The sequence below is a fragment of the Pristis pectinata genome, chromosome 9 (assembly GCF_009764475.1).
Source record: "Pristis pectinata isolate sPriPec2 chromosome 9, sPriPec2.1.pri, whole genome shotgun sequence".
Lineage (NCBI taxonomy): Eukaryota > Metazoa > Chordata > Chondrichthyes > Rhinopristiformes > Pristidae > Pristis > Pristis pectinata.
Genome location: NC_067413.1, coordinates 15,679,959 through 15,706,074, shown reverse-complemented (window position 1 = coordinate 15,706,074; position 26,116 = coordinate 15,679,959). Strand labels below are relative to the sequence as shown.

The 26,116-nt window shown below is 38.9% G+C and overlaps 1 protein-coding gene across 6 annotated transcripts in view; it reads left to right on the top strand.

Moving 5' to 3' along the window:
- The window catches only part of ptk2aa (protein tyrosine kinase 2aa), a 373,012-nt gene that overhangs the window by 197,298 nt on the left and 149,598 nt on the right, over positions 1-26,116 (top strand). For all 6 annotated transcript variants that reach the window (XM_052023866.1, XM_052023870.1, XM_052023869.1 and 3 more), the window contains 4 exons: positions 1,565-1,652; positions 8,487-8,566; positions 9,547-9,609; positions 23,728-23,782. In XM_052023866.1, the coding sequence (XP_051879826.1) occupies positions 1,565-1,652; positions 8,487-8,566; positions 9,547-9,609; positions 23,728-23,782 (286 nt within the window). The remainder of the gene's footprint in view (positions 1-1,564; positions 1,653-8,486; positions 8,567-9,546; positions 9,610-23,727; positions 23,783-26,116) is intronic.

Sequence of the window (26,116 nt, the reverse complement as noted above, 5' to 3'; positions counted from 1 at the left end):
GTGCTCTGTTACCTCTTCCTTAATTATGGATTCTAGTATTTTCCTTGACTCTCTCCATCAGTGCAGACTCCAGAGAATGATACTGAGGGCACAGCTAGACACGTGAAAGTATAATACAGCTATTGCTAAAACACTTTAAAAAAAAGTAATATTAATAGGTTTATAATCTATGTAATCAAGGATAGTCAGCAAGATGTGTAAAGAGACTAATGTGAGATTTTTGACTAATGTGAGAATTGTTTTGAAGAGTTGGAGGGTATATGAGGATGTTTAATGTCAGCATGGATTTTTGCAAGTCTTTGATGAGAATTAAAATCTCATAGCTTTTACTTATTTTTCGGGGTTATGAGGTGTCTGGTAGGACCATTATTTTAAATCCATCGAATATTGCCCTTGAGAAGATGGTGCTGAGCTACTTCTGGTGAAAGTGCATTTCAATGTGCTATTAGGCAGAAAGTTCCTCAGTTTAAAGTCACTGACAGTGAAGGAATGGCAATATATTTTGAAGTCAAGGTGGTGAGTGAGCTGGAGGGAAACCTGCAGGTGGTGGGTGTTTCCATGTACGGGAAGCCCTTGTCGTTGGTAAAAGTTGTGGGTTTGGAATGTGCTGTCAGAGTAACTTAGGCAAGTGAATGCAGTGCATTTAATAGATGGTACACTCTGCAGCCACCGTGTGCCATTGATGGAACAAGGTTGGTGATATTGTACCATTCAAGAAGGCTACTTTGTCCGAGATGTCACTGAGCTTTTTGCGTGTCATTGGAGCTGCAGTCATTCATCCCAGTGGAGAGTATTCCATCAGCCTTTCGATTTATGTCTTGATGGTGATAAGTGTTTGGGGAGTTGGAAGAACAACTTTGTTAAAGAATAACAACGATCTCTTGATTTTAACCTGTGAGTGTTTCTTAAATGACATATGCTGCACAGCATGTTAGTTAGAATTGAATTTGCTGACAAGCATTATTTTTCCCGTTCTGATTCTAATTAGATTACTTGATACTGTATGTACAACATGGAATCAGCCTATGAAGCTACTAGCATTGGTTATCTATCAAGTGATTGATATTGTCATAGGAGCAAATGGCAAACACATAGATAAAGTTAGGTTTCATGGGGACTAAAGAAACTGTCAAGTGACAATTACAATTTTGTGTGCTGCTTAAAGTTGACTTCCCCTTCATACAAAATATTGTATGCACTGAATTGTCTTCACTGAGAACAGTTGTAAGTACCAAAGTTTTAATCAATTCAATGTTTTTGCCTGAAAATGCTGAAAACTTGCAATTTGTGGAGAAGCTGGAAATAATTGATGGCACTTTTGGATTTCCATCTTCAGCTGTGTTGACTTTACTCCAGAACTTGCCAGATTTCCTCCATTATAATACTGAGCATTGATAGCCTCACCATTATTCTCATCATACACTTCAGGCCCATAAGTCATGTATCTATACTCAGTGCATCAAACCATGAATGTGCACAATAAGGGCCTGAAATATTTTTGAATTATAATTAATTTCAATAAGAATACAAGATCAGTGGCTAATGTAATGTTGTCTTCTTTCAGGTATGAGCTTCGAATCAGATATTTACCCAAAGGCTTCTTGACTGAGTTCAGCGAAGATAAGCCTTCTTTAAATTTCTTTTATCAACAGGTGAGTTAGTGGCTAAAACATTCATTCTCCACAGGGTGAAGTTTGAATGAGATTTAAGAATCTCAATAACTTCACAGGTAGAAAAGTTGAGAATTTGTCTGTAAGTTGCTGTTCTTCCATGCATATTGTTCTTGCATTATTAGTTTATACAGGAAAAACAGATGTTTTTAACATTTCCCTGCCACTCCAGTATTTTTTGTAAGATGGAAATGCTCAGCCTCATAGGTACATTGAAGTTTTGAGTAAATTGATGCTTAAATCATCCAAATTGTTGTAAGGAAGGAGGGAGTACGATATTAATTTTGGGTTAAGAAAATAATAAAGTGAGATAGCACAATTTGAATGCGTGCAAAACAGTACAGATACATGTTTCCTGTATGTTGTCATTTGGACTGGGGTGAGGTTATTGACGTTGGGCAACGTTGATAGTTTGAATACCAAAGAATTCATTCCAACTAACAAAAAGTACCTAACCCACCATGTAGCCCAGTTTTGTCATGAGGGAAGCCAGACCAATCATGCTTTGTAGTAGTTACGTGAAAGGAAATTTCAGCAAGAGCTAAGAGCTGAGTCATGTTACAGAGGTGGAGATGTAAGGCCCATATAAGTGTGTGGATGACTGATCCAAAGCTCACCTTGGAGGCATATATGACACTAAGGTTCTGAAAACCTTGGTTTGGGTTTGCTGCCAGAAGAATGTGGGAGTCAGAAGCAAGGAAATGGAGATTGTTCTCTGTGGTCTTTGGTCTTCTCCAGTATTAAGAGAAAATTTCTGTTCATCCAGTACTGAATGTCAAGTAAGCAATCTGCCAGTTTAGACTAGAATAGTTTGAGTGTGATGGTGAGATGGATCTAGATATTTTCTATGGACACTACTGCTGTATTCTCAAGGGACAATTTGTGTGTGGATGAGAAAAATGTAGGAAACTAGGATAAACACCAAGGGGAACACATGAAGTAGTGGTCAGAAGCAGCGAGTTTGCAGGTGGTTCTTTGGTTGAAACTGGATAGTTAGAAAGGCAACCAAATATGTGTGGTTCCATCAAGCTTTATGATAATGGAGTGGTCTTTGGAGGAGAATAGTGGAGTCAAATGTGTCAGAGGCTTCAAGAATGTTTGGGCGAGGTGGATTATGATTGTCACAGTTGCATACGAGTTTATTTATCACTTTAAGAACCATTTCGGTATGATAGCATGTGGCAAAACCATTTACTAATTTTGTGTACTCTGGGCATAACCACCAATACCAAAATTTATTGGCCATTCCTAATTACCCTTGTTCAGGTCTTATTACACCAACGCGGTGTAATAAGATATTCCCATGGTGCACTTAGAAAGGTAGTTCCAGAGTTTTGACTCTGCTGTGATGAAGGATTGATGAGGTGTTTTTGAGACCCAAAGGTGTATAATTTGGAGGGCATCTTTCAAGTATGGCCTGGCACCTATTTTTCTGGGCCCCCAAATTGTAGTTTACAGGTTTGGAAATATTTTTCAGCATCTTAACCAGTTGCTACAATTACTCTTCCAAATGACACAGAGAACAGCCATTGTGCCTGTCAGTGACAGAACGAATAAATGTTTAATGAGCTGATTGAGTGTCAGTAAAGTAACGGATTAAACAATGACTGGATGATGTCAGGCTTCTTGAGTGTTTTTTGACCTGTATAGAAAATGGAGATGCTTCTATCAAACTCCAGACTTGTGCTTTGCAATTGTTGGAAAGGCTTTGAGTCAGGAAGTGTAATTGGACATAGAATACGCAGGTTTATATCTTCTGCAGCTACAGTATTTAAATTCATTTACTTGTGTGATGATGATCTCCGTGGTATAGATGGTTTATAATGCCATTGAATGTCATAGGGACATGAGTCAATTCTCTTGTTGAAGATGATTAGTGCCATTTATCAGATCAAGCCTTTACATTGTCTAGGTTATAGTTCCTTGAAGTCACATTTACCTGAATGCTGCCTAGATATCAAGGACAGCTGCTCACCTCATTTCTGGAATTTAGCTCCTTTGTCCCTATTTGGATCAAGGTGGTAAAGCAGGCTGAACAGGGCAGAACCTAAGCTTAACATTGTGGAGATGGAAATTGGTGACTAACTGCAGCACCTTTCATGTCTTCACTAATAATGGATTAAACAATGACTGGCTAAATTGGATTACTCCATCTTGTTATGAACTGTACAGTGTTGCAACTGTACTGGGTCACCATGGGTGGAGATGTGGTTAGTTTAGAAGCACTTCAGGACAATAGTCTCGATGTTATAAGGTCCTGTGGTCTTTGCTGTGTCTAATGCATCTCCAACACAATAGAGGAGAATGTTCTTTTACTTAGGGTTTTTTCTGGGGAGAGTGATAGAGGGAATGATCTTTTCATCTGAGTTGGTCTATAAAATATATTAGTATTTTGAATAATGTGTTACAATATAATAAATTTATTAGGAATCTAATATTAATTGTAACCAAATCAAAGATAACATGTATAATAATACTTCTGTTGATAGAGCTTGTGTACTTAGCCTCACTGGATACAAAAAGAGATTTCCCAGAAACTACAACCAAGCAGGTAGAAAGGTTGGTGGAGAAAAGTAAAAAGAGGGGAAGGGATAAGTTAAGTTTAGTATACAAGCTAACTTAAAAGAGAATTCAGATGTCTTCCATTGGCCTTTTACAGAGTTCTCGTTGGCATTTATTTTATCTCCTGCACTTTGCTCTAAGCCCTCTTCTTCTACTCAGTTCCCCTTGTCATTGATTTCCATCCCACCAGTCTCCACATTCAACAGATCATGCTGCATGATATTCCCTACCTTCAGCTTGGTGTCAACACCAGCCATATCTTTCCCTCTTCTCCAACTTGAACATTCCAAAGGGACTTCTACTTCTGCAACTCTCGGGCTCCAGCTCCACCAATGCCCACTCCCCTTCTCGTGACCAGTCCATGCAACAACAGGAGGCTCAACACCAAACCTCTTAGCTCTTCCCTTCCCACCATCCAGGGACACACACACTCCTTTCAGATGAAATAGCAATTCATTTGGGCCTCTTCCAATTTAGTTTACTGCATTTGCTCACAATGTGGGTCCCCTCTGCAATGGAGAAAACAAACACAGAATAGGTTGACTTCTTTGTGTCACTTTATCCCATCTCCTTTCCATTTGGACCTCTTTGTCCTGTGCATGTTACACTTTTCAATGAAGCCCATTGTAAGCTTGAGCAACAGTAGCTCATCTTCCAATAGCTCTTGGGACTAAACAATGAATTTGAAAATTTCCAGTAAAATCAGAAAATGCTGGAAATATTCAGCAGGTTGAGTCATTTGAAATGTTAATTCTGATTCTCTTTCCCCAGATGTTGCCTGATCTGCTGAGCATTTCTAGCATTTTCTGTTTCTATTTCAGATTCTTTCAGCAGTTTTTTGGGTCCATGCTGGCCAGTTCTGGCCAGAAGACAATGAAATGTCTTCAAAGTGTGCTGTTAATCATGTTTGTCTCTTGTCATGCATGCTCCCTGTTCTGCTAATTCCTTCCATGTTTCTGTTTTATTTCTGATTTCCAGCATCTGCAGTGATTTTTATCCCTTGATACCAGCATTGTTTTTACCCTTCTCTGCTTCCTGTTTCATGTATCTATACACTTAGATTAGCTGTGATTGATTAACCTACACCCTCACAGAATTTGGCACCACCACTTGCATCACTCAGTCTCTCATGATCTCTGCCCTATGACAAAAATTTTTGTTTCTTATCTTCCTCCCCTCACTAATCTCTGCAACTTAAAATATGTTTGATTTCTAACTTTTCTCAGTTCTGATTTAAAGGCAGTGATCTGAAATGTTAGCTCTGTTTTGCTTTCCACGTATTGGTAAATTGGTTTATTATTGTCTCATGTACCAAGGTACAGTGAAAAACTTTGTTTTGCATGCCATCTATATAGATCATTTCATTACAACAGTGCATTGAGGTAGTACAAGGGAAAACAATAACAGAATGCAGAATAAAGTGTTACAGTTACAGAGGAAGTACAGTTGCAGGCAGACAATAAGGTACAAGGCCCTAACGAGGTAAAGTCTAGTTTATCTTGTCATACTAGAGGACTGGTCCTTGAAGCTGTCCTTGAGCCTGGTGGTATGTACTTTAAGGCTTTTGTATCTTCTGCCTGATGGGAGGGAGGAGAAGAGAGAACGTCAAGGGTGGGTAGCATCTTTGATTATGTTGGCTTCCTTACCGAGGCAGTGAGAAATGTAGACAGAGTCCATGGATGGAAGGCCAATTTCTGTGATGTTCTGAGCTGTGTCCATAACTTTCTGCTGTTTCTTGCAGTCTTGGGCAGAACAGTTGCCATACCAAGCTGTGATGTATCGGATAGGATGCTTCCCATGGTGCATTAATAAAAATTGGTGAGGGTCAAAGGGAACATGCCAAATTTCTTTAGCCTCCTGAGGAGGTAGAGGTGCTGGTATGCTTTCTTGGCTGTGGCATCTATGTGGTTGGACCAGGGCAGGTTATTGGTGATGTTCACTCCTGGGAACTTGAAGCTTTCAGCCCTCTTGACCTCAGCACTGCTGATGTAAACAGGATGGTGTGCACTGCCCCCCTTCCTGAAGGCAATGACCAGCTCTTTTGTTTTACTGACATTGAAGGAAAGGTTGTTGTCGTGACACCATGTCACTAGGCTCTCTATCTCTTTCTTGTACTCCGACTCATCATTATTTGAGATTCTACCCACTATGGTGGTGTCATCTGCAAACTTTTAGATGGAGTTAGAGCAGAATCTGGCCATGCAGTCGTGAGTGATAGGGAGTAATAGGGGGCTGAGGATGCAGCCTTGTGGAGCACCAGTGTTGAGGATAATCATGGCAGGGGTGTTGCTGCCTATCCTCACTGATTGTGGTCTGTTGGTCAGGAAGTCAAGGATCCAGTTGCAAAGGGAGGTGTGGAGTCCCAGTTCTAGGAGTACAGAGATGAGTTTGCTTGGGATTATAATATTGAAGGCGGAGCTGTAGTCAATAAACAGTAGTCTAACATGGGTGTCTTTACTCAATACACACAAAATGCTGCAGGAACTCAGCAGGTCAGGCAGCATCTATGGAGGGAAATAAACAGTCAACGTTTTGGGTCAAGATCCTTCACCAGGACTGAAAGGGAAGAGAGCAGAAGCCAGAATAAAAAGATCGAGGGAGGAGCACAAGTTGGCAGGTGATAGATGAGAGGGGGAAGGTAGGTGAGTGGGGGAGGGGGGATGAAAGGGAGTGATGTAAGAAGCTGAGAAGTGATGGGTAGAAGAGGCAAAGAGCTGAAGAAGAAGGAATCCGGTAGGAGAGGACAGTAGACCATGGAATAAGGGGAAGGAGGTGGGGTATAGATGGGTAGGGCATGAGGGCAGGTGAGGGGAAAGAGAAGGGGGTGAGGGGGCCACAGGAATGAGGGAAAACAAAGGAGGGGTAGGTGGCCAGATGCTCCAAAGATGAGTATAGGGCCAGGGAGATGGTGTTCATCGTGGACCTACTTTGGTGGTAGGCAAATTGCAATGGGTCAAGGTTATCTGGGAGGCTGGAATTGATGTGTGCTATGACCAGCCTCTCAAAGCACTTCATGATTGTCGACATCAGAGCCACCAGGTGATAGTCATTAAGACATGCTACCTTATTTTTCTTTGGTACCGGGATGATCGCTGTGGATTTAAAGCAGGTGGGAACCTCAGATTTAAGTGGGGAAGGGTTTAAAATGTCTGCAAATACCCCCGCCAGCTGATCTGCACAGGATCTGAGGACACAGCCAGGAACATCATCCAAACTCGATGCTTTCCGTGCGTTCACTCTCCGGAAAACTGATCTGATGTCTGCAATCATGACTGTGCTAAGAATATGCTACTGCTGAGAATTTCCAGGAGTTTCTATTTTAATTTCAGATTTCCACCCTCTGTAGCCTTTTGCTTGTTGATTAGATTGTGATTATTGGGGGAAAAATATCAGGAACAATATATTGTAAAATGAATTGAAAAATATTAAGTTTTCATTCGTCATTTTGAGAAATAGAAAATTTAATGATTATTTTGCTGTTTGAATCTATCCTTGCTCCTGAACTGCTATGTTGGAAAATGTGTGGAGCTTTTAAGATTTCCACGCCATTTGGAAATTTGACAGGAATAATTTGTCAGGTCAAAGACCCTTCATCAGAACTGAGTTCTGATGAAGGATGTCCGACCTGAAACATTAACTGCTTCTCCTTCCACAGATGCTACTGAACCTGATTTTTTTTCAACTCCCAGCATTTTCTGTTTTTATTTCACACTTTCAGCATCTGCAGTTTTTTTTATTTTCAGGAATAAATGTTAGTAATTTGAACTTGACTGCCTAATTAGAACTTGTGTTACAATTCTGATTAGATATACTTTAAGTTTAGCTCACCCAGATATTTAAAATAGTTCATATCATTAGATTGTAGCGACTCACTGCACCGGCATCGAACTGGCTCCCAACATCACAAACGTCGTCGGAGGCCCCAATCCAAGATGGCGCGGGGCCCTCCTCCTTCCCCATCGTCAGGCTAGGAAAGCCCGCGCGCGGGAAGGTCAGGTGACCCACGCGTGACGTCAGCACGGGAACTGTAGCGCGGGAAGTTTTGGGATATTAAAGGAGCACTGCTCCCCTGTCATTCATTCAACTCCTGATTTCGAACCAGCGACTCTGTGTCTTCATTTTGTAGTGTGTAGCTAGCCGCTACAAGATAATCAAATGATTAATCTGTAGAGTATCTGGGGGAAAAATCAGTTAAAATAAAATGAGTCATTCTCTCAGTTCCAGTTTAGCTTGATCTCTTTCAATGTTTGTTAGGTCAAGAATGATTATATGATGGACATAGCTGATCAAGTGGACCAAGATATTGCACTGAAACTAGGGTGCCTTGAGATCAGGTAAGCCCATTTTGTATAACCTTGCCTTTGCAGGTAAACTTGGAGGCTTTTGATTTCCATCGATACAAACAAGTCACTTAATTGGGTTTATGGAAATATTAACAGAAAAATAGTGAAGTAACTATCAGCAAGCCATAAGGTAAACCAATTAAAACTAAAATTCTTGCATCTCATTTGCAACTCCGGACTGTAATCACTAAGTGATTTCAATTTTTGTTGATTTGGCTGTTAGTACTTGCAGACCATAGGATTTGCCTATTGATTTTTTTCTAATCCCTTGCTCTCTATATTTTAAGACTGATAGAATTTGGTTTTGTTTAGTGTTTTCTTACATGAAGGCAAATTGTGAATTTTAAAGATAAAATGTGGGAGAGTTCATTGTCAATGTACCAAATGTTTCTAGCCCATTCAATAATGTTTATAATTTCTCTTAATTCAACAATGAAATTGCAGAAGTTGCTGCAGTCTCACTCAAAATAATTAAGTTGCATTGACATCCTTTTACTCTGCATTTTTTTTTACAAACTTCATTCTTCCATTTTTATTTATAGAGGGTTTTGTGACATCATGTCTTTTTGGAATACCTTCTCTTCCCCAACGCCTACCAGCCCACAAAGTGCTTATTTTGTGTTATCTGATGGTATACATGATTTTTATCTCCAGCTTGAAGTAATATTCAAACTTAGTGGCAGTAAAGAGAGTGTCTTTTGGCTGTTTTTTCTCCTCACTAATTTTAGCAATAAGCACAATTTATAAACAATGGGTTGGCTTTTCATGAAGGAGTTTAGGGCTTTTATAAAGAATGGAATGAAATGATTCATAAGGGATTTCATATACTTATAGAATGAACCATTGAGCTCTTAGAGTTCGCCTTTTGTGCTTTGTTTTTCTGTAGTTGAAGCAGAAGTAGGCCAGTCGACTACTTGACAACATTATGCTGTTCTGTAAGAATTCATTGCTCTTTTGTTGTTTTAAAATAGGAGATTCTACAGAGAAATGCGGGGAAATGCCTTGGAAAAGAAATCCAATTATGAATTGTTGGAGTGAGTAGTTTTGTATTAGTTGTATTTCGATCTGTAATATTTATTTAAATATGTGAGCAACAGATTTGCAACATATCTCACTATTTTGAAAAGGATAACAAAATTATATCCTTATTTTGTATTTGGTATCTGCTGAAATATCATTTAGAGCTATTGGATATGAATTGTAAATCTATCACTCGAGAAAACAAATTAGATATAAAAATTAAGCTTCATGTTTTATGACCTTGTATTTCTGAAATTTACATTTGGGAAGTTCGATGTGCTCATGCAAAATCAAAGTACTACAAATACTGGAAAACCGAAATAGAAACAGAAAGTGCAGCAGCTATTTGGCAGGCTAAGCAGCATCTAAGGAGAGAAAAAATACTTCCATGTGGCTTAAGCATGGTACAGTAATAAATAGTGTAACGTAAATATTTATATTACAGAAATGGCCCATTCATTGTACAGGTCCATGCCAATGTTTGTGTTCCATATCCTAGCTGTTTTAATTTATCCCCATGTTTATCTGGCTTATCTTTAAATATGTTAGTGTATGTCACCAGAATTACTACTTTTGGTAACAAATATCACATCTTAATAATCTTGTAGCAACAGAAATTTCTCCTGAATTCCCTTTTTGACTTGATCATGACCACTTTATAATTTAGGGTCTCCATTTCGAGTATCCACTGCAAGTAGAACCATCCTCTCTACATCTATCCTTCAAAGTTACTTCATGATCTTAACGACACCAAGCTATCCTGCAGAAGGTTTTGTCTTTTGCAGAGAAAATGCCCTCAACCTGCAGAATCTGTCTTGATATTCTGGTATTATTCTAATAATCTTTATGCCTTCATTGGTGCTTCTAAATCTTTTTTGTAATATGGGAACTAGAATTTATAACAGTACTCCCATACACGTTATCTCCAAGGACATAATATAGCCAAGATTCCAAACAATATTTTTACCACAGTTTCTCTGCTTTGCTATTCCATCCCAATGAAATGAGCCTCAAACTCTGTGTATATTTATATGTGTTTTCTGTTCAGATAGTTGTGTTTGCACAGAGAAGCAGCCATGTTCCTTCTGTGAATTTCAGATGCATGATAAAATGATCATTTAATGTACAAAAGTATAGGTACCAGAAAAATGCAACATCCTGTTGATAAGATATGATTGCTCATTTATTTTTGATGATGCAATAATTTTTAGTGGTGCAGCAACTATTTACATTCTCTGAAATTAAATTTAAATTTTTTCCTTCGGTGACTAAAACGAGTATAAGGTCCAGTTTTGCATTTTGTTCTCCAGATGGTCAACACCCTAAGCCTTCCCCAGAGTAGCTTTTAGCAACTAAATCATCAACAGCAGGATGATGTTCACAAATTAATAATGGTAAGGTTGGTCACTTAGAATACAGATCGAATTACCAGACAGGAGATGTGCTCACTAATTAGAACACGCAAAGACCTGCAGGGTAGTATGGATACACATTCAAAATGAAATCCAGTTTTACTTAATAGATTTCAACAAGTGGGCAGGCATGATGGTGTAGCAGTTAGTGTAATGCTATTACAGCGCCAGCGACCCAGGTTCAAATCCGGCCACTGTCTGTAAGGAGTTTGTACGTTCTCCCCATGTCTGCATGGGTTTCCTCTGGGTGCTCTGGTTTCCTGCCACATTCCAAAGATGTACAGGTTAGGAAGTTGTGGGCATGCTATGTTGGCGCCGGAAGTGCGGCAACACTTGCGGGCGGCCCCCAGAACACTCTACGCAAAAAAGATGCATTTCACTGTGTCTTTCAATGCACATGTGACTAATAAAGTTATTTATGAAGCCTGATGGCTAAACAAATAATACTGAATGGTGAACATTTATGTTAATCTAGTTAATGTTGAAACAGTTGTATGTTAATAGTGCTACACTAACCCAAAGGGTAGGGAATCTTTGGAAGTCTCTACTGAAGGATTGTGGAGATTCATTTGCTCAATACCTTGAGGTCAGAGATAAATAGATAGTTGGATATTAAAGGAAATAAGAAAATATGGATTTATTGCTGGAAAGTGAGTTGTGGGAGGGAATAAAAGATTAACCATGATCTCATTAAATGGTGAAGCGTGAGGGACCCAGTGGCCTATTCCTGCTTTTATTTTTCATATGTGTTTAGATTTCTTTTAAAGTTATTGTTACTTTCAAGGTTAACGATAAAAAATTTACTTATTATAAATAAAATTGTCTCCTTCCACCCCACCCCATCCAGTTGGCTATCTCAGCCTCTTCTTCCTGTGGCCAGTATTGCTCTTTCAGCAAAGTGCAGTTGGAAATGTGCATTTCAAAATTCCTGCCTCCTCGTGCCAAATCAACAAATCTAAATTGCAGATCTGAAAGATTGACCAGAAGCCTAATGCTTTTCCACAGGTGCAACCTAACTGGCTGAATGTTTCCAACAAACTTAGTTATACTTCGCTTGCAGTTTTGATTTCCTGAAGTTTATTTTCAGTGATAGTTCACCTCATATCTTTCATGTTCCTAGAGCTTTTTATGTATCTAATGCTTAAGTGTCATGTGAGGGTCTAATAACAATCCTTTTAAAGTTTATTGGATCCAATTCATTACTTCCCAGGCTATGTTACAATTGTTATTATAGTGTCTGTCAAAACAACTTTATTTCATCTTGTTTCATTTCATTCTTCTTTTGACTGAGACGTTGGTCCTCTCAAGTCCAATTTAAAAGATTTAAAGAACGTTACAGAAGAACATAAGCAAAAATAGCAGGTGCAGGCCATTTGGCTCCTTGTGTCCCCTTTGCTATTTAATAAGATTGTTGTTGATCTTTTACCTTAGTGACACTTTAATGCATTAATTCAATGTCACTTGATTCCCTTAATCTCTAAAAACCTGTCTTTCTCTGTTTGAATATACTCCACAGCTCTATTGAGCAGTAGGTTCCAAAGGTTCTTTACCCTTTAGGTGAATAAAAACTTCTCATCTGTGTCCTGAATGGGAGAACTCTTACTTTGAGATTGTGATCCCTGGTTATAGACACTCCAGCCAGAGGTAACATCAACTCTGCATTTATCTTGTCAAGTCCTTAAGAATTTTGTACATTTCATTAAAATCACTGATCATTCTCCTAAGCTCAAGAAGTACAGATCTTGTCTGCTTAAGCTCTTGTCCTGCAACAAAACCTGTCATCCCAGGAACTGATTTGATAATCTTTCATTGCACTATTCTCACAAATATATCCTTCATTAGTTCTGTACACAGTAATTCAGATACAGGCTTACCAAGGCTCTGTGTAGTTGGAGAAGTCAGTCTCTACTCTTGCACCAAACCCTCTTGCAATAAGGGCCAATGTATAATTTGTCTTCCTGATTGCTTGCTGTCCTGCATGTCAGCTCTCATAGATTTATGTACGTGGACACTTGGGTCCCTTTCAATCTCAAAACTTTTTTCCGTGCTAAATAAAATGATTATTCAATTAGTGGAGGCAATTTTTAAAAAAAATTCATTTAACCACAATAGAATTTCACTGAGATGTTAACTTAGCTGCGTGACATATTCTATCTGCCAAAAGTTGCAGACCTCTAATGCTGTGTCCGAGTTGTGATTTGAGGGATATGTTCCAACACATGATTTATCTTGTGCAGCATGTGCAAGGCTGTTCAACATTGGATAAATGTTGAACATTGGAGGAGTTGCATAATTGTGACTAGATTCAAAATAGATGAACTTGCTGTAATTTGTACCAGCCTGATCTGGTAGTTTGCCAGTTGACTGATTTCTTTTTGTGCGTTAGACTTGCTTTCACACTCCACCAGCAGATGGTTCTGAAAATTGCTATGTAGCTTGTGGTTAAATGTTCTGCCTTAAGCTGACCTACTGATGCTAGGATGTCAGATGTCAGAGCTTTCTTTCATTTTATGTGAATCTTTCCCTGTGGCTCTTGAAAATGCATATGTTCCAGCATTTGGCGAACATCTTGGTATTTAATCATAAGTTGCACATGAGTGCATTTCCTCAGGGCTTTCATTAGATACTGAATAAAGACTGAGGTTTTAGTGACTCAGCAAATCAAATCTAATACCAATACTATTTGTATGATCATTTGCATACAAAAAGCACCTTTTTTCTTTAAAACAAAGATTTTGGCTATTAAAGATGTTTAGAGAAAGCAGTATTCTATTTTTTGAGGCACAAGTTTGAATTTCACCGTGGCACCTGGGGAATTTAAATTCAAGTACTTAAAGCTGGAATTTTAAAATATGTTGGTTGCTAGCACACTGTTGTAAAAACCCATTTTATTTAATGAGATCTTTCAGGAAAATTATGCATCCTTGTCCAATCTGGTGTATATAAGAATCTAGATTTGGTTGACTCTCAGTTCAGGGGTAATCACAAGATCACAAGACAAAGGAGCAGAAGTAGGCCATTCGGCCCATCAAGTCTGCTCCATGAGCTAAACTATTCCTATCTAGCCCCAATTTCCGGCCTTTTCCCCATATCCCTTGATACCTTGACTAATTAGATACCTATCAATCTCCTCCTTAAACACCCCCAATGATCGGGCCTCCACAGTTGTATGTGGCAAAGAATTCCATAAATCCATGACCCTCTGGCTAAAGAAATTTCTCCTCATTTCTGTTCTAAACGGGTACCCTCTAATTCTAAGACTATGCCCTCTAGTCCTGGACTCAGCCACATCTACTCTGTCCAATCCTTTCAACATTCGAAATGTCTCTGAGGTCCCCTTTCATTCTCCTGTACTCCAGTGAGTACAGTCCAAGAGCCGACAAACGCTCATCATATGTAAGCCCTTTCATTCTGGGAATCATCCTCGTAAATCTTCTCTGAACCCTTTCCAACATCAGTACATCCTTCCTAAGATAAGGGGCCCAAAACTGCACACAGTATTCCAAATGAGTAGTGCCCCATAGAGCCTCATCAACACTTCCTTACATTTATACATTATACCTCTTGAAATGAATGCCAGCATAGCATTCGCTTTTTTTTAAACCGCTGATCCAACCTGGTGGTGAACCTTTGGGGTATCCCGTACGAGGACCCCCCCCCCAAGTCCCTTTGTACCTCTGTCCTTTGAATTTTCTCCCCATCTAGATAATAATCTGCCCGTTTATTTCTTCTACCAAAGTGTACAATGGCACCTTTCTCAACATTGAATCTCATCTGCCATTTCTTTGCCTGTGCTCCTAAACTATCTAAGTATCTCTGCAACCTTCCTGTTTCTTCAATACTCCCTACTCCTCCACCTATCTTGGTGTCATCTGCAAACTTAGCCACAAAACCATTTACTCCATAATCTAAATCATCGATTTACAATGTAAAAAGAAGTGGCCCCAACATCAACCCTTGCAGAACACCACCAGTAACTGGCAGCCAACTAGAACAGGATCCCTTTATTCCCACCCTTTGCTTTTTGCCTATCAGCCACTAATTAGGATAGACAACAACTGCTGGCATTGTAAGCACCATCTCTGTCTAGTGACCATTTTTTTTTGAAGAGCATTTTAAGCAATATCTGTATCAGAAGGTGGATAATGTGTATTTCTCTATTACATCTGATTCTTGTCAATTGTTTCAAACATCATGAAGAGAAATACTCTATTAATGGTTAGTTACATTCTGCATATGAATACCAGCTATGCCATAATTCCTTTGAGCACAAAATATTCTGAGGAAATACTTAATCCTCAATTGGCTATAAACTTTGGTGAAAGCAACCAAAATTTGCCACCAAAAATAGTGAGGAATTGCATGTTTAGGAAATGTGAAACATGTTATAAGTGCAAAATTGGAAGAATGAGAAAGGGAAAAAGTTAAATCATTCCCTTAAAGTGTTTGAATGAGAATCAGAACATGATTACCAATTTACCAATTAGGCCAGTTAAGCTGCTGCCTCTCAGCTCCAGCATTCCAGGTTCAATCCTGACCTCTGGTGCTGTTTGTGTGGAGTTTAAATATTCTCCCCGGCCATATGGGTACTCTAAAGACTCCAGTTTCTTCCTCCAGCCCTAAGACTGGGTTGGTAAGTTAATTGGCCACTATAAATTGCTCCTAGTGTGTTAGTGAGTGGTAGAATTTGGGTAGATGGAAATATGTGGAGGTTACGGGGAAAATTAGTGAGGGAATGGAACTTCTCTGTGAGCTAGCAATAGACTCATTGGACCAAAATGGCCAACTTCTACATGATAAGAAAATATGAAATAAAGGTTGGTTCTAATGCCCTGTTATTGTGTGTTCTTAAGGATTATGTTCCCAAAAAAAGGGAAAAACTGTTGCATTTATTTAATTTGTCATGTTTTTGGAAACACCTTAAAGGACTTACATCTATGGTAAATTGATTTTGAAATTGCTAATGTAGCAGAAAATTTGTGCATACTAGTACCATACAAGCAGCAATGTTTATCAAGGTAATGGGAAAATTGTTTACTCTTTTATTGAATGGTGCCGTGGTTAAATCAGATATAGGTTGGGAGGATGGGTGAGGCTATGGGTAGTGATATGGGGAGAGAAGTTAGGGTATGCACAGTATACATTTTGTAGATAAAAATGAGTAAATATTTGGAGACATCAAGAAAACAGCACCCAAAAGTTTGAACAGACCTTCTGTACTTAATGTGTGTAGACTGACATGAAGTGTGCAAATCCTAGAGCAGATTTCAAACCCTGAGGCAGAACATCACATGAAAAGTTTCTGTCTCACAGAATGTTGTCAATGTACAAGTTAGAAAATTAAGTGGAGGACAGCTAAGAATGTTAAATACTTCACATTGTTGTTAAGGACTGCAATTGAAGTGAATTTGTTTATAAACAATAGTAAGTATCATAATCAATTCCCCAATGTGCACAGCCAGAACAATTGAGCAAAGTGTAAAGTGAAGAAGAATTTTTAGACCAACAAGTGTTAGGATTTGGAATGCATTGCCAGATTGATTGGGGGAAATAAGTCAATAGTTGCTTTCAAAAGAGGTTTAGATGAATATTTGAAGTAGAAAAGATTGCACAGATGTGGGGAACGTTGGATTGCTCTTCTGAAGAGCTTGTGCCAGTGCCAACTTTGAATGTCCTGCTACTGTGCTGTAGTAATTTCGTGTTAGTAATTGAATTGAACTTCTTCAAATTAATGAAGATATCACTTAAAGAAATTTTAGATGTGGAGCTATTTTGCAAGTAGATAATTTTGTAAACTCTTGGGGTGACTGTTGATTTACTCGATAACCTCAAGCCTGTACAATTAATATTTGTGATCAAATGACAACATGATCAGTTCATGTTGGTGTACGTCCACTATGTATTCTTGTATTCTTTTCTTCCCCTTTCTTATAATACTCTTAAATATTAACAGAGTTTTCTAGTTCAATGACTAATTCAGTGTGTAAGATGTCTTTATTCTGCAATGACCCAAATTTCTTGCATTTAACTTGTATCTTTTCCTCATTGTTCCAAGCTTAATCACTCAGAAAGCTGGTTTTCTAGGCAGTGTGTCTGATTTGTTCATAATTTTAAGCTCATTTATCAATAAAAGCTCATGTGTCCTCTGTTCCTGTGAAAATAATACCAATTTGGCTTGGCAGTTGGAGACAGAGGGTGATGTTAGAGGATGGTTATTGTGGTTGAATGCCTGTGACTAGTGGTGTTCCACAGGGATTGCTGCTGGGACCCTTGCTGTTTGTAATTGGTATTGGTTTATTATTGTCACTTGTACTGAGGTACAGTGAAAAACTTGTCTTGCATACCATTCATACAGATCAATTCATTACGCACTGTATTGAGGTAGTACAGGGTAAAAACAATAACAGAATACAGAGTAAAGTGTCACAGCTACAGAGGAAGTGCATTGCAGGTAGACAATAAGGTGCAAGGCATTAACAAGGTAGTTTGTGAGGTCAAGAGACCATCTTGTCGTATAAGGGAACCGTTCAATAGTCTTATCACCGTGGGATAGAAGCTGTCCATAAGCCTGGTGGCATGTGCCCTCAGGCTCCTGTATCTTCTGCCTGATGGGAAAGAGAAGAGAGAATGTCCCAGATGGGTGGGGTCTCTGATTATGCTGGGTACTTCACCAAGGCAGCGAGAGGTATAGACAGAGTTCATGGAGGGGAGGCTGGTTTCCGTGATGTGCTGGGCTGCATCCACAACTCTGCAGTTTCTTGTGATCCTGGGCAGGGAAACTGCCCATGCTATTGGGCACCCCGGTCAAAATTTCTATTACTGTGAATAGCTAAGCGAGTAAAAGATGACCTGATTTCCAAAAGGCATAACGTTAAAGATGACACATTTCTTTAATATTTTAAGCAAGATTACTTTTTTATTTCCATCTTTTACAGTTTCAAAATAACAAAAAAGGAAAAGAGCCCGAAGCAAAAGTTTGGGTACCCTGCATGGTCAATACTTAGTAACACACCTTTTGGCAAGTATCACATACCTTTGCTCATTGCAGCCAAGAAGTTCTATTTTAACTTAATCACTCCACAGGACTTGTTTCCAAAATGCATCAGGCTTGTTTAGATGTTCCTTTGCAAACTTCTGACTTCAAAATTTTGTGTGAGGACGCAGGAAAGTTTGGAGAAAAAAGGGTGCAAAATTTCATGAAAGGAACACCTCTCCAACTGTTAGGCATGGGGGTGGATCGATCATGCTTTGGGCTTGTGTTGCAGTCAGTGGCACGGGGAACATTTCACTGGGAGAGGGAAGAATGAATTCAATTAAATACCAGCAAATTCTGGAAGCAAACATCACACCGTCTGTAAAAAAGCTGAAGATGAAAAGAGGATGGCTTCTACAACAGGATAACGATCCTAACCACACCTCAAAATCCACAATGGACTACCTCAAGAGGCACAAGCTGAAGGTTTTGCCATGGCCCTAACAGTCCCCCAACCTAAACATCATGGAAAATCTGTGGATAGACCTCAAAAGAGCAGTGCATGCAAGACGACCCAAGAATCTCACAGAACTAGAAGCCTTTTGCAAGGAAGAATGGGCAAAAATCCCCCAAACAAGAATTGAAAGACTCTTAGCTGTCTGTAGAAGCATTTACAAGCTGTGATACTTGCCAAAGGGTGTGTTACTAAGTACTGACCATGCAGGGTGCCTAAACTTTTGCTTTGGGCTCTTTTCCTTTTTTGTTATTTTGAAACTGTAAAAGATGGAAATAAAAAAGTAATCTTGCTTAAAATATTAAAGAAATGTGTCATCTTTAACTTCATGCCTTTTAGAAATCAGGTCATCTTTTATTCACTTAGCTATTCACAGTAACAGTAATTTTGACCAGGGGTGCCCAAAATTTTGCATGCCACTGTATGTATGTGTGTGTGTGTGTGTATATATATATAAAGTATGTATAGTGATAAATTGAGGTGATGCATTTTGGAAGTACTAATGAGGCAAGGATATATATCATGAATGGTAAGGTCCAAGCAAATATTGAGGAATGTGCAATTCCATGGTTCCTTGAAGTTGGCAGGTAATTACCAAGGTTAAGATAGCATATGGGTTATTGGCCTTCATTAATCAGGACATTGAATATTAAAGCAAGGATATTATGATCCAGCTTTATAAATCATTGGTCAGATCTCTGGAGTCTGCATACAGTTTTGGTCACCACTCTATGGAAAAGATAGTATAGTGCTTGAGAGGCTGCAGAGGAGATTCACTAGGCTGCTGCCTTGGATGGAGTGTTTTAGTTCTGAGAGGCTGGGTTTGTTTTCCTGGAGTAGAGGAGATTAAGAGGGGATATGGTTGAGGTATGCAGTATTATGAGGAGTATAGATAGGTGAGACTGCAGGAAACTTTTCTGCATATCAGAGGTAGATAAAACTAAACTAGATTTAGGGTGAGGAAAAAGACATTTGGAATGGATTAGAGGGGGTCCTTTTTTTTCACCCAGAGAGTGGCAAGTATCTGGAATGCACTCCCAGAGAGAATGATGGAAGCAGAGATGTGTCTAGGCGAGCACTTGAATCACCTAGATATTAAAGGCTATGAGCCAAGTGCTGGAAGTTGGAATCGATATGTATGGGTACCCACTGGTCAGCGTGGACGTGGTAGGCTGAATGGCTTGTTTCCCTGCTGTATGATTATGAATTGGTCAGTATTGTAGTTCATATCATCAGTCCTTTCCTCATCCTGTTGAATTTGCTCTGTTTTCTTTCCATTGCTACAAATTCATTCTTGCAATTTAAAGCTCAAAACTACACATCATATTCAAAATTTTACCATTTCAACATCACATTTTAACTATTCTATACCTCTGCAGTAAAACTTTCATTAGCATGAAGTGGTGATTTTCATGTCTTGTAAATGTAACCCCCAAAATTCTCTGCGCTTTCAAGTCAGATGCCCTTATTAACTTCTCTAATCTTCTAATATTGTTGCAGATTTGAACGTAACTCCCTCAGGTTCTCTGTCCATATCCAGTTCTCTCCATCATCCAATAGATGCTACCATTTTCACTCTGAAAAACTATATGTAACTTTCTTTTTCTCCTTGATCTAATCTATTTAATGCAATTTGCTGCCCTTCCTCTAATTTTATTCTCCTAAATCTACTCTGTGGCACTGTCGTAAAGCTGATTAACTGCATTTTATCCATCCACTACATCTGTTGTCTTATGAACTTGCCTTGTCAACTATAATCTTTCTTTCTAAAATCTGGATGTAAGCACACAAAATGATTTTTTAGATTATTACCATCCAGTGGTGATGCACACCTTCTGCATGTTATAAGAAGATTAGATATGAGCATTTGGAAATCTCCTGCCCACTTCCCTGTCATAGTGAGTTGTGATATGTAATTTGAGTAGTTAAGAATCTAAACTGATAGGAGCTATTTTAAAAATAAGCTTAAATGTTTAGGATAATGGTGGTTATTGTTTCCAGAGCTTTATGAACGATTTTTTTATTATTATGTCAATGTTCCATTTCACCAAACTGGAAGGTTGCCTTCCCTTCATCAGTCCAAGACTGAGAGAAAGGTTTCATGTAATACAAATAGATTAGAATATTTGATTATATATTTTGCACTTGTGTCAACTGAAAGGAAATGGAGTAAAGGCTTCTTAAGTCATTAAACTGAGAATGATAAGTTCCATTCCTTCTCAAACAGGTAATAAGGAGGTGCTAAAGAAATCTTATCTTTAGCTTTTGTATAGCATTAGGGAGACGTGTTGCATTTTTCAGCATCATGAGAATAATTTTTCTTCTTTGATCCCTTGTAGATTTTACTTCTTGTTGATTTTTAATAATCATTTTGATCTCCAGCTATCTCATTCTCCCAACCCTGTCTCTTCTGGGTTGTATCAGGGGCTACAAAAATTTATTGTACTTCTGCCAAAGTTTCACCTTTCCACCTTTCCAGTATTGCCTACTTCCATTATAGCCTCCTAGCTTCAACATGAAAATTCCTGTCCATGATTGATGTAGAAATTCAAAACCTTGTATGCAGATTCAAAATGTTATGAAAGCTATATCTTTACCTCTGACTACATTACCCTATCTGTCTTTTACCAGCATCAAGTGAGCTAACTGAAAAATTCTGTAATCCACCTATGCCTAGGAGATGTAATCATATGGTTTATTATGCAACCTTGTTGTATTCTTGCATGCCAGACAAGGTATTAATTTTGATGTAAAGTTGGGTTTTGTGTAGGAACCGAATTAATCAATGTGCATGCAGCAAGATCCAACAAGCAGCAGAGTGATAATGACCAGATAATCATGTCACAATGTAAAGTTTTGATTAGGATATTGTTAGGGTGTATGGTAGTAATGTTGGTGGATTGGAAAAATAGTGCTATGGGATCACTTCTGTCTCATCCATGAGACACCATGTCCAACTGTGCAATACTCCACTGAAGTGTTAGATGTATTTTTGTGCTCGTGTTTGTAGTAGGACTTGAATTCATAATCTTTTCATCTTCAGAAGTTGGACAATTTTAACATTTTTGTTTTTCTCCATGGTCTTACTGCTCCATGACTTGAATTTCCTTTGGTTTATAGCACTTCAATAAGAGTCGTTTACTGATTATAACAGATAGTGAGGTGTGCAGATAGTTGAGTAAGGGCATTGGATCCATGTTGAGATTGCACCCAGCAGATTTGGATTAAACTTTGTAACTTTATAATGAATAGACTGGATAGTTCATCATTTGTTTTTCTTGTGTTGCAATCCACATGGTTAATATAATTGAATTGCACAGATGGCGAGGCTAAAGTTTTTATATCAAATATCAGTTTTAGAATCACAGTACAGAAGGAGGCCACTTGGCCCATGAAGCTTGTCCTGATTCACTTTAAAATAAACAGTTCTGCTTTGGCTGAATTGGAATTGGTTTATTATTGTCACGTACTGAGGTATAGTGAAAAACTTGTCTTGTGTACCATTCATACAGATCAATTCATTACACGGTGCATTGAGGTAGTACAAGATAAAACAATAACAGAGTGCAGAATAAAGTGTAACAGCTACAGAGAAAATGCAGCACAGGTAGACAATGAGGTGCAAGGTCATAACAAGGTTTTTGTCTCTAGCCCGGCAAGTTCCGCGTTCGACAGGTACATGCCAATTCCTTTTTTTAAATTGATTTTTGGAATCAACTTCCATCATTTTTTTCAGGTGAAACATTCCAGAACCTAACAACTGAGTGAAGCGTTATCTTCCAATAGATCTTCTGCTAATGATTTTAAATCCTGTTCTCTAGTTATTGACCCATTTGCTAGAGTGCACAGTTTTTACCTCCTCCATCAAATCTTTAAGAACCCCTGTTGAGCCACTGGTAAATTATTCTTTGTTGCAAGGTGTACAATCCCAATGTTTCTGACCCTTCTTCATAACAGATGTCCCTCATCCCTGATAACGTCCTTGTAGATATACTTGTGTCCTTTCTCAGCTTTTGTTTTACTGCTTTGGTGTTTAGGGTTGTCCATGTTACTCAATAGGGTCCCATTCAGATAAGATAAGATCTTTATTAGTCACATGTACATCAAAACACACAGTGAAATGCATTTTTTGCGTAGTGTTCTGGGGGGCAGCCCGCAAGTGTCGCCACGCTTCCGCGCCACATAGCATGCCCACAGCTTCCTAACCTGTACGTCTTTGGAATGTGGGAGAAAACCAGAGCACCCGGAGGAAACCCATGCAGACACGGGGAGAACGTACAAACTCCTTACAGACAGCGGCAGGAATTGACCCCGGGTTGCTGGCGCTGTAGAGCGTTATGCTAATCGCTACACTACCGTGCCTGCAATGTAAGTTCATTGACTTACAAAGTTGAAACATTATCTTTCTGCTTTTATCTTCCGTGCCTTTATATGTCTACATGCTAATTTATCTAAGTAACCCACATTTTTTTAAGCTATCTTATCATTGCCCTATCCCTTTGGAAACTTTGTGTATTTGGACACTAATAGCACTCTGTTCATCACATTATTCAAAATTGTGCTATTTATAAAATGCAGTCTTTCCAAATGTCTATTCCCAAAGTGTATCACCTCACACTTTTCTATAATGAACCCCATCCATCATGCTTATCGTGCTTCTGACCATTTTATCATCATGTCCATGTCATCCTGAAGTCTATAGCTATCCTTATCACTATTCAGTATGTTGCCATGTTTCGTATTATCAACATAATTAATGCTGCTCTCTGCACCCAAGTCTAGGTTGTTGATTTTAAAAAAATTGAAAACAAAAGGATCCCAAACTGACTCTTGGGGAGCATGACACAAGCAACCTCCCTGCCTGAAACACCCATCCAGCACCATCTGCTGCTTCCTGTAACCAAGCCCAATTCGCACTACCAGATGGTCTTCTATCTTAATGTTTTGAGCTGCCATCTGAGTGGTTGATGTTCTGTTATAAATGCTTTATTACTGAATGGAAATGATGAGATCCATTTCCATTCTCAGTCACACAATGAATGATGTCTGCAGTTCCGTGCAATGCACACAAAGGAAGACATCGTCTTAAGTACAAAAAAGCATGTTTGATAGAATGATGTAATATAACTAGCATGTTTTACAGAAAATAAACTGCTTTAGCACCTGTTTTTGGTCATTGAGTGGGGACTTAAGAACTGTACTAAAAATTATGTGAACATTTCATTTTCAACAGAAAGGATGTGGGTTTGAAGAGATTTTTTCCCAAGAGCCTATTGGATTCAGTAAAGGTAAGGAGCTTTGGGCTACAACTACAGTGCAGTTTCCTTTCCTGATAGGTCCAGTGCATCATCATCCGTTGTTACTTATACCTGTGCACAATGCTCATGCAAAAAGGGAAAATAAAAGTTCAGAAAAGTAAATGAAATGTCTAGATGAAGATGTAGAAGCATCAGTTATTTATTTTTTAGATGAACAGTTGCAGATGATTTTAGATTATGCTTTGAGAAAGAGGTGTACATCGGTAGGCCATTCAGCTATTCAAGCATAATCTGCAATTCAATAAGATCATTACCAATCTTCAACCTCAGATCCACCTTCTGACATAAGCCCCGCATACTTAGATTCCTTAAGCATCCAAAAGTCTTTTAGCCTCGAGTATATTCATTATCTGATCATCTACAGCTCTGGGTTTAATAAAAGGTTTCACATCCTTTGCATGAAGAGCTCAACATGACTTAATTCTAAATAGCCATTGTCTTTTTCCAAGATGCCTACTTCTAGACTTGTCAGTCTTGGGAAGCTTTTGCCCATTACCTACAGTGTAATTACCTACTCCTTTGTAATTTCATTTGTTTGAATGAAATTATTCTTGTAAACATTGGAGAGCATAGGCCTACAGACTAATGAACCTTGGTTACACCACTCTAAGGAAATACAATGGAGACACAAGAGACTGCAGATGCTGGAAACTGGAGCCACAAACAATCTGCAGGAAGATCTCAGTTGGTCAAGCAGCATCTGTGGGAGGGCAAAGGAACTGTCGACGTTTCAGGTTGAAACCCTGCATCAGGACTCGTGATGCAGTGTTTTGACCCGAAATGTCGACAGTTCCTCCTTCCACAGATGCTGCTCGACCTGCTGTGATCCTCCTGTAGATTGTTGGTTGCTAAGGAAATATACCAAAACAGTACAGATTACTTGCACCAAGGCCTTACATAATTGCGGTAAGACAGGTGTTTCCTCTTAAACTCCAATTCTTTTAACACCAACAAACCATGTGCTCTCCTTATTGTTTGCAACACCAGCTTGTTAACTTTCTGTGATTTGTGTACTGGGACATCAGAATCATTATTGAATGTGTACTTCCCTAGTCTCTCACCACTAAAGAATCTGCTTTCCTACTTTTCTTCTTAGAGTGAAAATTTTATATTTCTCTTCAATGTATTTCGTGAGCAGTATTCTCGGCCACTCACTTGTCTTTATCATTTCACACCTCTGTGTCCTCTTTACCATTTAATTTTCTATCTTGCTGTGTATGGTCAGCAAACTTAGCTACATTTCATTTCAGTACCTCATCTAAGTTGGTACTTACAACCAGTAAACTTGAAAATGACTGATTTATTACAACTATTTTCTATCCTTTTACCATTCCTTTATCTATATGAATACAGTAACTCTAATTTTGTTCAGTCAGCCTCCTGTGTTGCACTTTATCAAATATTTTTGACAAGATAACCTTGATTCCGCCTTAGCTACCCTGATGGTTACAATGACTGCTAGTTAATCTGTTTAACCATATCAGGTCATTGCACATGCTGACATCAAAAAAAAATGCTCTATTTCTATGTTAGATAGGCCAACTGTTTCTTTGTGTGCATCACCTTCGATGTTTTGTTTTGAAGTAATTCAACAATTCAATTTCCAATCCTTGCAGTGTTGTTCACTAGGTTGGTTCTTGGGAATGTTTTAACCATACCACTAGGTTATAGTCATACATGTCATTGTTGACTGCATTTTGCTCAAGTCAGTTCACTGGCATAATTGGAAGAGAGGTAGTCTACAAGCATGTGGAAGGTTGTAGAGCCAATCGTGGCACCAGGGACTCATTATTTCTGTTGTCCAGCATGGGAAGTGGAGAAAACAATTTGTTTATACAGGGATTGATGTGAACCTTTCTCATCTAGCTGGGAAATTGACCATTCCAGTATCCAGTATGTCCAGCCCCAAAACTGCATGCATCAAAATTCTTCAAGCAAAAAGTGTGGTGGTTGAAATGTGGGTTTGGGAAGATACACAGAGGTGGGGGAAGCTGCAGACCAACATTTGTGTGTGGTCAGAATCTGGTTTCCGGATGTGGCTACATGGAATTGCCATCTGCCTCTGGCTATTGGCTTGGGATATCATCAGGTTTAGGGCAATTTCCTCCACCACCAGGATTGGAGGAAACCTCTTAGATAGTGCTGCTCCATCTGGATTTGGATCTCATCGGATATTGGTATATATCGCACTGATACTAACCCCTGCTTATCTCGGTCTAGGTATTTCATCTACATCCTGAGTGGGTGATCAAACTTGGAATGGTCATTCCAGCAAGCTGGGCTACTCTTTCCTCTCCCTGTGCT